The sequence below is a fragment of the Vicugna pacos genome, chromosome 10 (assembly GCF_048564905.1).
Source record: "Vicugna pacos chromosome 10, VicPac4, whole genome shotgun sequence".
NCBI lineage: Eukaryota > Metazoa > Chordata > Mammalia > Artiodactyla > Camelidae > Vicugna > Vicugna pacos.
Genome location: NC_132996.1, coordinates 32,882,472 through 32,896,133, shown reverse-complemented (window position 1 = coordinate 32,896,133; position 13,662 = coordinate 32,882,472). Strand labels below are relative to the sequence as shown.

Sequence of the window (13,662 nt, the reverse complement as noted above, 5' to 3'; positions counted from 1 at the left end):
ATTTCAGATTGTGTATCTGAAAGATGGATGCTTTTTAAAAAAATAACAAAATTTTAAGTGATTACTTAATATCATAAAATATCTAGACACTGTTAACATGCACTAGGGGGAACCTAGAACTGAAAGTAAACTGGAACAAATTAACCTAACTGTAGTTTAAATGAATACTTTTAACCATTTAGAAGGGGTATGGGGGCCAGGGTCAGGGGGCTAGTGGGAGAATAAACTAATTAAAGTAACTCATACACACAGTATTTGACTAATGCTCTCAGTCTTGGACTAGGCTGGGGTGGGGAGAACTACCAACAAATTCTTCAGCTCTTCTTGGAGGCTTGTTTATTGCAGTGCTATGGGCAAAATGACTCAAACTTTTTTTTTTAATATTTGCAACCAGTTGTGTCGCTGTTTTAAAAAAAGTTTTGTTTGTTTGGGTTTTTATTTCTTCGGTTTTTTGTGGGGGGTGGAATTTGGCTGGCTGGCTGGCTGGCACATTTATTCATTCATTCATTCATTCATTTTTAAATGAAGGTACTGTGGATTGAATCCAGGACCCCATGCATGCTGAGCCCACACTCTACCACTGAGCTATACCTTCCCCACGAAATTATTTTAGATGTAATAAAAGACTGAGCAATGAGTAAATATGTCAATGCTGTTGGAAACCAGAGCTCTCTCTATGGAAGAAGGGACATATAAATATTGAACTGCTGGAAATAGAGGTACTGGTGTGGACTCATGTAATCTCTAGGATGTACATAGGTGTGTATACATATGCTTATCCTATTTTGTTCTCATTTTACACCTTCCTTGGCTAACTCCATCTTTTTCATGGTTTCAAACACAGTAAAAGTACCCTAAAATAGTAAAATCTCACACTAATGTAATCTGTAACATACGTCTTGGACATTAAGTAATTGAGATTGCTTCCTGTCCTCTGCCCAGTCTGCATTTTCAAAGCAGGGAAGATCAAGGTTCTTATCTTGGGGAACGGTTGTGGGGGAGATATAATGAAGGCAAGGCCAGGCAGGGAAATGTCAGGCAATTCCAACTCAGAGACCAGCTCTGTTGATATTTAGGCTGGAGCAGAAACTGCCACTAGGTGGCACCAAATCACAGTCAAGATGTAAATAAATTTGTTTTTTGGGGGGATTGTTTTTTATTTTTGTTTTGAAATTGTACTTTTTTAAATGGAATTATAATAGACTTACAGTATTATATTAGTTTCAGGTATATAACATAGTGATTTGATATTTTTATACATTACAAAATAATCACCTTAAGTCTAATTACCATCTTTCAACATACCAAGTTATTACAATATTACTGACTGTATCCCCTATGCTGTGCATCTCTGACTTACTTTATAACTAGAAGTTTATACCTCTTAATCTCTCTTGCCTAAATCATTCACTCCGACCCACCTCCCCTCTGGCAACCACCAGTTTTTCTCTATGAGTCTGTTTTGTTAATGTTTGTTCATTTGTTTTGTTTTTAAGCTTCCACAGTAAGTGAAATTTGTCTTTTTCTGTCTGACGTATTTCATGTAGTTTAATACCCTCTAGGTTCATCCACGTTACAAATGGCAAGATTTCATTCTTTTTTATGGCTAGTATTCCACTGTATGTATATATGTACGTGTATGAGTACACATCACACCTTTATCCATTCATTTATCACTGGACACTAAGTTTGCTTCCATATCCTGGCTATTGTAAATAATGCTGCAATGAACACAAGGGTATATATATCTTTTTGAATTAGTGTTTTTGTTTTCTTTGGAAAAAATACCCAGAAGTGGAATTGCTGGATCATACAGTAGTTTTTTGGTAGTATTTTTAATTTTGTGAGGAACCTCCATACTGTTTTTCATAGTGGCTGCACCAATTTTCACTCCCACCAACAGTGTACAAGGGTTCCCTTTTCTCCATAACCTAACCAACACTTATTTATTGTCTTTTTGATAACAGCCACTCTGACAGGTGTGAGATGGTATCTCATTGTGGTTTTGATTTGCATTTCCCTGATGGTTAGTGATGCTGAGCATCTTTTCATGAAGACTAAATGGATCTGAATTGCACTTTTGGCTCCCTAAGGGCTAGCTGCACCATCTCAACTGGGTCATCTGACCATCCTTGCAAGAACGGACTGCATTTTACACAGCTGATTCTTTACCCTCCACTCATAGCATAACGCGGGCTTTTATTCTACTATCTACTTGATGATCATAAGTCAATCTTTTTTTTCAGCCCAGGCCTACTTCTTGATTCAGACCAACATTTATCTACTTGATATTCCTACTTCAATGATTCTTAATCATGCATGCATATAAAAGACCTGGAGAGTTTTTAATATATACTGATGCCTGGGCCTCACCCCAATAAAATTATGTCAGAATCTGCAGATAGGATCCGGGGAGTCAGTCTGTTTTTAAGAGGTGAATCCAATGTACAGCCACATTTGAAAGCACTACTCTACCTGCATGTTCCAAAGATCAGTATAGCCAAACTTAATGTAGGCATCCCTCTTACCAGACTCTAATTTGCCCATAAAATTTGTTGAATGGCTAACTTTCAGATAATGAGCTTATATTCCATTACTTTAAGTAGGAAAAATAATGTTCCCCCAGCCCATCTAAAAATCCCAGCCAATTTCCCCAAACATCACAAAAAGGCTCTTAAGCATCTGTGTTATAACCCACCAAGAATGTCTGCATAATAGGAAGCACTTAAAATACCAATTATCCAAAAAGGAACCCCAATTATCTAATTACTTAACATTCAATGAACTCAGTAGCAGGTATATGTTTGTGTATAATACACAATAACAGAGCAGCATCAAATAGGAATTTTGTTCTTTCTTCACTACAAAAAATACACTGTAATTTAAAAATGAAATAAAGATATAAAAGAATGAAAATTATATTAGAAAATACAATTCTTCTAATCTACAGTCTTCTTTCCCAGGCCTCTTAGGTTTTCACAAGCTTTTCCACTTTCTTAGTGAACATACATATAATGTCAGAAAGATGACAGCCATAATGTATTCTACACAACATAAGCATAAAATGATTGTATCAGAAATGACTTCAGTGTATTCCACGTTCTCTCACTTAAGACTCACATGTAACTTAAAAAATTTTCCCTTTATAGAAAAATGCATGTACAAGTAGATTCATTACAGTGGGTTTTCAATTTGAATGATAAATTTTCAGCAAAAACTTTGTAAACCATTACAACAAATATACAGATGGTGAGAGTTCATGTGGTGAGGGATACCCAGAGAACTATATACTGCAAACTGACACCATTATCTTCCCTTCCCAACCTGCTCTTCCCCATCTTAGCTTTACTGTCAGATCTATCATACAAGCTAGAATGAGGGGTTCTCCTTATTCCTCACGACTAACCTGGTCACCAGGTCCTTTGCTGACACTTCTTCAATGTCTTTTTTATCCTTCTCCATCTCACTCACTGCAAATATTCTAATGGCTCTTAACCAGGCTTCCTGCTTATGGTCTCATTTTCCTTTAACTTCTTTCTATAATACTGACTGATTTTTTTTCTAAAAAAAGCAAAATTTCTTTAAATTCTCCTAAGGCGTCCCCTCTGTCCATGGCAGTATTCAAACTTGTTAATGTTCCATTTTCAAAGAGAAAGGATTGTTGTAGATCCCTGAAAATATTTCCAGATATCCAGGGGTCTGTAGAATTCAGCCTAAGAAATACCAACTGACACAACTAAAGTTCCATCCTATAAGTGTCCTTTGATTTTGAATTATCAGAAGTTTACTCAACACCAATAATAAAAATATATTTAAAAAATTTCTTATAAGACTAATGCACTCTCTCATTTACCTTCCATTCCCATCAAAAATACAACCACCTGAAACTAAAACAATTTTGTAAATCAACTGTACTTAAATTAAAAAAAAAATTCAACCACAAAGTGGAGCATCAAAATTAAAAACGTCTGTCCTGCAGACGGTACTAACAAGTAAAAAACAAAAACAAAAACAAAAACAAAAACAACAACAACAAAAAACACAGAATGGAAGAAAATATCTGTAAATCACACACCTAATAAGGGACTTTTACCCAGAATATAATAGAGAATTCTTATAACACCACAATAAAAAGACAACCCAATTTAAAAAATGGGCAAAGGATCTGAATTGACATTTCCCAAAAATATATATATAGAAATGGCCAATAAGCTTATAAAAAGATGCTCAACATCATTAGCAAATCAGGAAAATGCCAACCAAAAGCACAACGAGATAGAGATAGATACCACTCCACATCTACTAGGATAGTTATAACCAAAAAGACAGAAAATAACTATTAGCTAGGATATGAAGAAACTGGAACCCTCACACATTTCTGGTGAGATTTTAAAGTGTTGCAGCCACTTTAGAAAACATTTTGGCAATTCCTCAAAATGTTAAACACAGTTATCATAGGATTTAACAATTCCACTCTTAAGTATATATCCAAGAGGAAAGAAAACATACATCCACACAAAAACTTGTACATGAATACTCATAGCAGCATTATTCATAATAGCCACAAAGTAAAAACAACTAGTAAATGAATAAATAAAATATGATACATACATATAACACAATACTACTCAGTAATTAAAAAGGAAAGAACCACAGATATATGCCATGACATGGCTGAACCCCCAAAATACTATGCTAAGGGAAACAAGCCAGACAATAAACACCACATATTGTATGATTCCATCTGTATGAAATGCTCAGAATGGGCAAATCCATAGGTGCAGAAAGTAGATTGGTAACTGCTTATGGCTGGGGGCAGGGGGTAGGAGAAGACTGCTAACAAGTATGGAGTTTCTTTCAGGTGAGATGAAAATGTTCTAAAACTGGACTGTGGTGACGGCTGTACAACACTACGAATATTCTAAAAAACACTCAATCATATACTTTAAATGGATGAACTGTACAGTATGTGAATTGCATCTCAATAAAGCTGGTAAAAAAAATATATATATATATACACACACACACAGAGGCCACCCCTCCCTGTCTGTCCCTCAAGCACCACAAAGTCCAGGTTAAGAAACACCCTCACCATGGCAGCGTAACGCACAAGGCCCCTGCTTCCCTCTCTGACCTTACTTTGAACTCCTCTATTTTTGCTCCATGCCTCTGGTCATATGGAACACCCAGTGTTCTTCAGGTAAGCCATGCATGTTTTTTTCATACTTTTGTGCTTTTACCTGTGACATTTTCCCTGCCAGGAATACCCTTCCTCAGCCTGGCAAACTTTAGGGTTCAATCTGAACATCAAATTCCCCTGGAAAGCCTTCCCGCATCTTGTCCCACTCCCACAGAGATGGCTGCTCCTCTCTCTACTCCCACAGCAACTTGTTCACGTAATGGGAGACACTCTGCGGCAGTTATATGTCAACTATCACTCCCCAAATCACCTGCCCCAGACAGTGTCTTGTCTGTCTCTGTATTTCTGATGCCTGGCAGGGAACACACAGCAGATGCTCAATAACTGTCAAATAAATGTATAAATGCTAAGGTGAAGTTTTTTCAAGTTGCTTAATCTCTTTCTACCATGCCAAGTGGTAGGAAGGAGGGAGATTACTTATAAATGGTTTATAGGAGAGGCAGGAGTTAACAGAGCCTTGAAAGACAGAAGACCAAGAAAGAGAGACCATTACCTGTGTGTATCCTCACGTGGTTTTTATAATTGGTTGCACTGGCAAATGCCCTCCCACATCCTGGTTCTGTGCAGTAATAAGGTCTTTCTCCTGTGTGTGTCCTAATATGCACTTTTCTGATATTTGATGTTGTAAAAGACCGGCCACAACCTTCAAAGTGACATTTAAAGGGCCTTTCTCCTGAAAACACAAAGGGAAATAAATTAAATTGTGCAAAAATACATACAAAATTCCAATGTTTTATCCTTCAGTTCTGCCTAGGATCATTCATGCTCAAAACTCTAGCCTTTTTGTATTGAGCTTCCTTTTTTCCCCCTGTAAACGGTATCATCTGCTCCAAACTTAAATTTCCATAGGAAAACCTGAATAGTGTTCAAAACTCATCACTGATTACATTACTTTCCGAGAGAGAACCATCCAGGGGAGGCATATTAAAAAATGAGCTAGAAAAGCAGAGAAAGGAATATATATCATAAAGAAATACAAAAGAAAAACAGAGTCAAGAATAAGGATTAAGGTAGGACAACCCCAGAATCCCCTAACAGCTTACCTACTACTTTATTTATTCTATAATACTTGAAGAGAAAGAATTTTTGGCCTTTTTAAAATCTAGTGTCTAGTACATAACATGCATCAAAAATATTTGCTGAATATGTTATGAATCTCAGGAGCTTAGAAACATTTGCCTCTGACATAATGGATAAAAATAAGAGCATGAATGAAATAGAAGCAGGGACCTACAGCTTTGTTCCTGAACATTGTAAAGTAAAGCCAATCTGAGATCATATTTGAACTTTAATGAGTGGAAGAATCATTCATGGAAATTTGCCAAACTATCTCAGAACAGAAGTATTTGGGTACAAAGTTATCATACTATATTGAAAAGACCTGTAGTAAAATCTCAAATTAAACAGCCTTATGCTATATTACTTAATCAATAGCTTATAACAGCATCTCCTATCAACAGTTTCTGAAATTATTCCAGCTCTGATCCAAAGCAAATAATTACCTTTATAATACCAATCCACAAATAATCCAGTATGAGGGAAGGGAAGATAAGAACAAAGTATCCTTGAGGAAAAGGAGAGAAGGAAATTTAAAGGGTAGGAGAGATAATCGCAAGGAAGTAACAAGTCTGTCTTTCTGTGGGGCTGTTAGGCATTCAGACGCTTTTCTGAGCAGCAGCTTAATGCCGGAGAAGCACTACTACTAAACCGAGAAGGAACTGGGGGTCCCTCCCTGCAGATTAAGAACTCCTGGCCTAGATAGGGTGTTTCTTCACACCAGTACCTGTATGAGTTCTGATATGTTTCTGTAGATCTCCTGAAGTTTTGAAAGATTTAGTACAATTATCTTCTGAACACCGATATGGCTTTTCTCCTGTATGAGTTCTGACATGACTTTTTAATCCATAACCTTTAAGAAAAATTTAAAAGAAATTTAATTACAGAAGACCCCTCTAAGCATGCCCAGAGAGATTAAGCTATTGAAAAATATAGTAAATACCAAGGATATAATACAAGCAGAACAGAGTAACTATCAAGAAGGTACAAGAGTATGACAGCTCAGGACTGTCATGCTGAAAATTCAATGGTTTCACTTCTGTCTAGAAGAGATTGTTTCTTTTTTTAAAGAGCCCCAATCTTATCAGATGTTCACAATTCATATCCCAAAATCTTGAAGTAGAACAGAGACATGGAATGACAAATAGGGTAGAAGCCAGGAGGCCTGGCACTGGTCCTGGCCAGGCCAGATGTGTTCCTGGGCAGGACCCAACCCACCGCTAAGTCTCAGGTCCACACGGTTCCCTAAGGTCTGTCCTATTGTTAAACTCTGTGTCAGCTTTCATGCTCGGCTTTTGTTTTTCCTGCTAAAAAAAGGAGAGTGTGGAGCGAAATATGAACACAATAGGCAGAAACAGGTCTGAGGAGAAAAATGAGAACACAGAGAGAGGGCAGAGCAAGCAGGACAAAAGGCAGTAAGGGAGAGACTGGAAAACTGGTCACTGTGTGCCTAATTCAGACCAAGGGGTCAGTTCCTGCCTCCTACCTGTCTCTGCTTCACCCCAAGTGGAACCAAGAAACAAAGAAAATTCATGTTTTACCTGTTGCAAATGCCTTCCCACAGCCTGCATGCTCACACTGATAAGGCCGGTCTCCTGTGTGTGACCGCTCATGGACCTGTCATTAAAATGCAGGAGTGAGTCTATTTCCTTGAGGCACTCCTCAGGTGGACCGTCTCCACACAGACCTCTTTTTTTTTCTTCCCCCATTGCTGAATTATTTTGTTGTTTGTATGTTCTTTTTCAAAAACAAAAGATAACTTTTCAAAAACTATAGCTCAATCATTCTCAATGTTATATGTTAAGAAGTATTCATTTTTAAGAACAGGAATATTGGAGGTTTGAGTTTTTCTAGAGTGATCAAAGGTGTCTGTAGGGAATATGCACATGGAGAGAGCTAGGAGCAGAGTACAGGGAGAGGCTACATAATGTCCACAATGTAAGGTTAACGGTGTGGAGGGGCCTTGATCTGCGGCAAGGCTTCACCGCTGACTAGTGGTACAACCAAGACACTTACCTCCGCTCAGCCTCAAAGTCCTCTCTGAAAAGTGGGACACAATAGTGCCTACAGCAGAGGGCTGCTGTGACAAATGAATACTCAGGACAATCGCCAACATTTACTAAATCTTTACCACATGCTGGGCCACTGTCTCAGTACTTTACATGTACAGAATTAACTTACTTAACTCTCACAACCACTTGCTGAGGGAGGTACTTTTATCATCTAGTATTACAGATAAGGAAAATTAGGTACTAAGAAGTCAAGTGACACGGCAGGTCACACACTGATAAGCAGTGGAGATGGGCTTGAGGCCTGCTACTCCAGATATGCTAAATGAACACTTCCTGACACACTGGAAACTATTCAGTAAATGTTAGCTATTATTTTTACAAGTCACAGTATGTCATGTTTACCTGTATTCAAAATACCTGGTCTATATATTTGACAGACAGGACAATTAACACCGACTTTTGCTAGACTGCAGCAAATCACTGTTGACAGTGTGATTATACACACATCTCTCATATAATTACATAAATTTCACATTTAACAAAAATGTATTCAAATATGTAGAGTACCTACCATGTGCCAAGTAGTGTGCTGGACACAAGCTAGACAGAGATGAAGAAAACATAGTCCACGCCTTCAAAGAGCTGACAGTTTCCAGCAACTGCATAGGCTTTTGTGTGTTTGTGTAAGAGTGTGAGCGTTTCTATCTTGATAGGTAGGGGAGAACAAAGGACTATGAATGCTACAAGCATATTAGTTGGCATTTAATGTCCTAGGTATTCTCATAACTAGACACAGCCCGTCCGTCGTATATACCTTAAGATGATGAGCTGTTGTATATAATTTTCCACATCCATCATATTCACATCGAAATGCCTTCTCTCCACTTTGTTGAGATTTAGCACTTACTCTTGTTGCATGTCCTTGTAAGACAATCTAGATGAAGCAAAACGTATGATTTAAATTTTTTATGCAGAAATAAATCAGATGAAGTTACAGTTTTCAAAAACAAAAACAAAAACAAAACTGTAATGTGGTTTCCAGACTTGGGTCATCATTTTATGAAGATTCTATCATGCTGAGCCAGTCAGGTTAATTCTGTTCCACAGCCTGCAGTCAGCACCCCTGGAAGAAGTCATAAGGAGATCCACAAGGGGGAGTACCCAGAGCTCACAGACTGATTCCCACTCTAGAAAAATGAAGCCAGGTAGCATCCACAGTATGCAGCTGTTCCTTAACATTCTCCAGGGAGATACGCACGCGTGCGCACGCGCACACACACACACACACACACACACACACACACACAAACACACACACTCCTAAAAACAATGTAAAAATCATTTTCAATTTCAAAAACAATGAAAAAGAGAGAGGTCATTTGAGTCACCTGTGGGAGACGTTACAATCCATATTATCTTAGTCTGCACTTGCATATTAAGTAGAAGATCATTTTTCTGGAACTCAACTGTCCAAGACTTTAAACAAGGGCACTGATGTCAGAGGCTTTTTAAAGATGATCATCTCTTTTAGAAATTAAAATACCATGAAAACTGAAGAATGACTTTCTACTCTATGGGCATGTGGTGACAATGCTGCCAAATCTTATCTGTACACATTGTCACACATGGCTCAAAAATCACTGTGCCAAAAGCATTTTTATATCATAAAAATTTCAAAATAATGGAGCAACGATCATCATGACTGAAGAGATACAACAGACGCTAAAGGCTGAAAGAAAAATCTGAAAATAAAAGGCATAACAAAATGAAATAGATGATCCTAATGGCTTTTTTTCTGAAGAGCTGTTTGAATCTTTTTGGTTTCCATTAAAGAGAACTCTCTTATTTCCAAAAGAGATTCTGTCCCACCTTACCACTTGCATATCAACATGGAATTTTTGGTAAATAAAAATTTGATAAATATATTTTTAATTGCCTATTGCTTTTTATCCCCATTTAAAAAAAATCCCCATTCTTAAGGAAATGAATATGCTTTACAGAATCTGATTCCAGTATGAGGACTAATAAACAAAAATTATTTTTACCTATATTACTAAATATTTAAGTTTCTAAATAATGAGTGTTTCCTCCATCTTAAAGTAAACCCAGGTATTTTCAATCCTCACAGAACTATGACTGAATAGATTTAATTTATTCACAGAATAACACATATTAAATAAAGTGTTTTCTAGGGTAGATATATTTTAAAAACTTATTTCTTTGTGACAAGATAGCTTTCATTTTTTTAAGATAGCTTTTAAAAATCATTCTGTTCTAAAGAGAAAGAAAATTCCAAATGGTATCACTTATATGTGGAATCTAAAAAAAAGACACAAATGAACTTATTTACAAAACAGAAACAAACTCACAGACACAGAAAACAAACTTATAGTTACTGGGGATAGGAAGGGATAAACTGGTTGTTCAAGATATGCAGTACTAACTACTATTTACAAAATAGTTTCTACTGTATAGCACAAGGAACTATATTCAACATCTTGTAGTAACCTATAATAAAAAAGAATATGAAAACGAATGTATGTATATGTATGACTGAAACATTATGCTGTACACCAGAAATTGACACAACACTGTACACTGACTATACTTCAATTAAAAAAAAAACCTGAAAAAAAATCATTCTATTCTTTCGGAATATAGCTATCTAAACCCTGGGAATGGTCAGGTCCTCACCATGCTGAGAAATGATCTACTATAGCAGTACACGTTTAAATGTTGGAGTGTGGGGAGTGGGGGCTGTGGAGGAATTCCCAAGGCCAGAACAAGGCTGGGAGGACAGAGAGGCCCTGTATTAGATGATGACAGTATACAGGACAGTGGTTCAGTATGCCCAACGTGGACACGGATGGCTATACAGAGTCTGCCTTAGGCTCTTCCTCGTAACCATTAAATCATTTAAAAAACAAGTAGTGGATCTTGATGTAATTGCTAAATTGTAAGCTAGCAATTATCCATGCTCATGTACTGCAGTGTATTCCCTTAAATGTTTCAGATCATAATTTTCTGAATAAAAGTAGACCTATGTTGTTAAAACATTTAGAAAAAATGGAGGCACAATTCCCAATGGCTTATAGATTGAAAAGTATCTTTACAAAAAAATGATACAGTTCTACATTTTCTCTGCCTAGGAAATTCCATCCCCCTACCAACAAGAGGCCTGTTCTCATCACTCCAAACAGAGCTGATTCTTCAATTCCTCAGCATATCTGTAATAATTTAGCTTACATCACAGGCAGGGAATTTGACCCCACTGTCTTATTTTAAAGATAATTGTATTTCCTTCTCTTCTCTATTAGTGTAACAGCTCCTTGAAGTCAAAGCCTATGTCATATATGCCTTCAAATCTCACAGTGCTGGGTAAAAGGATTTATACCACCAAATATATGAACAGAATTGAAAGGAACTAAATGTCTCACTTATGGTGTTAAAAAAGGTCTAAAATTAAGATTGTTGTGATCATTGTTCAACTCTGTGAATTCAGTAAACCTATTGAGTTACACATTTTCAATGGGTAAATTTTTATAGTATGTGAAATATATCTCAATTATAAGAAAAGGAAATAAACAGTTGGAATAAGAAAGTTTGTTTATCTCCAAGAACCAGAAGAGCCTCTATGAATCCTTTAAAAATTAACTACTATTTTTAAACTTCGCTAGTAATTTTTCTGACAGTAACATTAATATATATACATTGGAGGAATTTGGCTGTCACAGCAAAGAGTCCAGAGAAAAAGTTCAAGTGAACTATAATTCCATCATCTAAAGAAAACTACTGTTAACATCTTGGTGTGTTTCCATTTAGTACTTTTTAAATGTACATATATTAGTGTGTATTTTTTAGTAGCACTGGAATTACACTTTACACTAGTTCTAAAGGCAGAAATAAACTGAAATGAGACTCCAAATGACAAGAAAAGAGTTCTTCTTGCTGTTTCCTCCTCTTCCTCTCTAAAAGCACCAGGGAAGTGAGTGTACTTATCATCTCCCAGGTCCAACAGATTAAGTCCCACAGCTCACACCTTCAGACCAGGCTGGAGAGGCCCACATCTGCATCTTTTCTGTTGTTCCCTCCTAGGCCAATTTATCAGAAAACTTCAATTCTGGCACAAAATGGACATTTACTTTTGTTATCTAGGTTGCACTCAGAATGGCACCTAAAACTCTTCCCAAATGTTGTCCTAAACTTCCCTTTCTTTTTTGTGGTATTTATTCTGTTATACGGACAGAATGCTCATTAAGTTTCCATTTCTTCCAGACACACTTCCATACTTTTGGTCATGCTGTTCCTTCTGCCTGGACTGTTCTCTCTTCCCCTCTTTTTCAGCCTCCAAGTTTTACCTCTGCACAGCTTGCCCTAACCTTCAGCTCTCCCCACTTTTTAATTTAGTCCCCATAGAACTTTGCATAGACTGCTGTGATAGCAATTACCTATTTTAATTAAGCTAAAACAATAAAGTAGACTGAATTCATAACCTGTGATGAGGACTGAAAATGTTTTCCAAAAACATGCTTGTTTCTGCTCCCATTCTAATGTCTGCATTGTATGCTTCAAGAGCTCCGGGTAGTGAGTGACATGGGGGGCAGAAGCTCCGGTTTAGGAAGAACTCTTGAGGCCTCTGAGTGCATGCCAGCACGGGGGAAGGGAGGGTGGTAACAACAGAATTTCTTCTTTCTAAACCAGCTGACGTCACTAGCATTTGATGCATTATGAGCATTATTAGTGAGGGGTATTTGCAACAGAACTATTTCCACTAGTAGCTCTAATTATCCAAAACAGACCTGGCTTAAAGGCATCCTTACAAAGTATAGTAGGATGAGTAGCTACAGCAACACCAAACCAGCAAAATGAAACTTTTAAAAGAAAACCAATGAAACAGTAATGCCCAACAGCATACAACATTTGGAAAAATCTCCAAGTAGCCAAGGGAGACAGTCAAAAAACCTCTCTGGCTTTCATCTCCGTACACAGAATGTTTGAGTGGGATGGGATTCTCTCCCCTTTTACTGGAAATGTTTCCTTGTAAAGCCCTTTATGTCTCAATCTCAGTTAACATTTATCTTCTTAATTCTTGAATAAATTGTTTTATTCTACTTGGAATCTGCTTTGTGTCTACCACCTTCCTCTTATCTTATTTCCAAACTAACTTCCCTTTCCACCCACCCCAACTCCTCCATGGCAGAAATTCTGAAATAATAAATGTCTGACAAATGACTGGTTAAGTACCTACTTCATACAATGATAAATAAGATATGGTCCCTGCCTTAGTAGGGCTCTTTCTCATTCTAGCTAGTGAAATTGTCCAATAAATGAATATACTAATTGCAGGGAGAGCGTATAGCTCAGTGGCAGAGCGCATGCTTAGCATGCACGAGG

At 37.2% G+C, this 13,662-nt stretch overlaps 1 protein-coding gene across 4 annotated transcripts in view; it reads right to left on the bottom strand.

Annotated features, from left to right (window-relative positions):
• Positions 1-13,662, bottom strand: part of ZNF143 (zinc finger protein 143) — a 58,520-nt gene that overhangs the window by 16,079 nt on the left and 28,779 nt on the right. For all 4 annotated transcript variants that reach the window (XM_006203514.4, XM_006203515.2, XM_015238578.3 and 1 more), the window contains exons 8-11: positions 9,083-9,202; positions 7,798-7,873; positions 6,984-7,109; positions 5,694-5,873 (exon numbers count right to left, since the gene is read on the bottom strand). In XM_006203514.4, the coding sequence (XP_006203576.1) occupies positions 5,694-5,873; positions 6,984-7,109; positions 7,798-7,873; positions 9,083-9,202 (502 nt within the window). The remainder of the gene's footprint in view (positions 1-5,693; positions 5,874-6,983; positions 7,110-7,797; positions 7,874-9,082; positions 9,203-13,662) is intronic.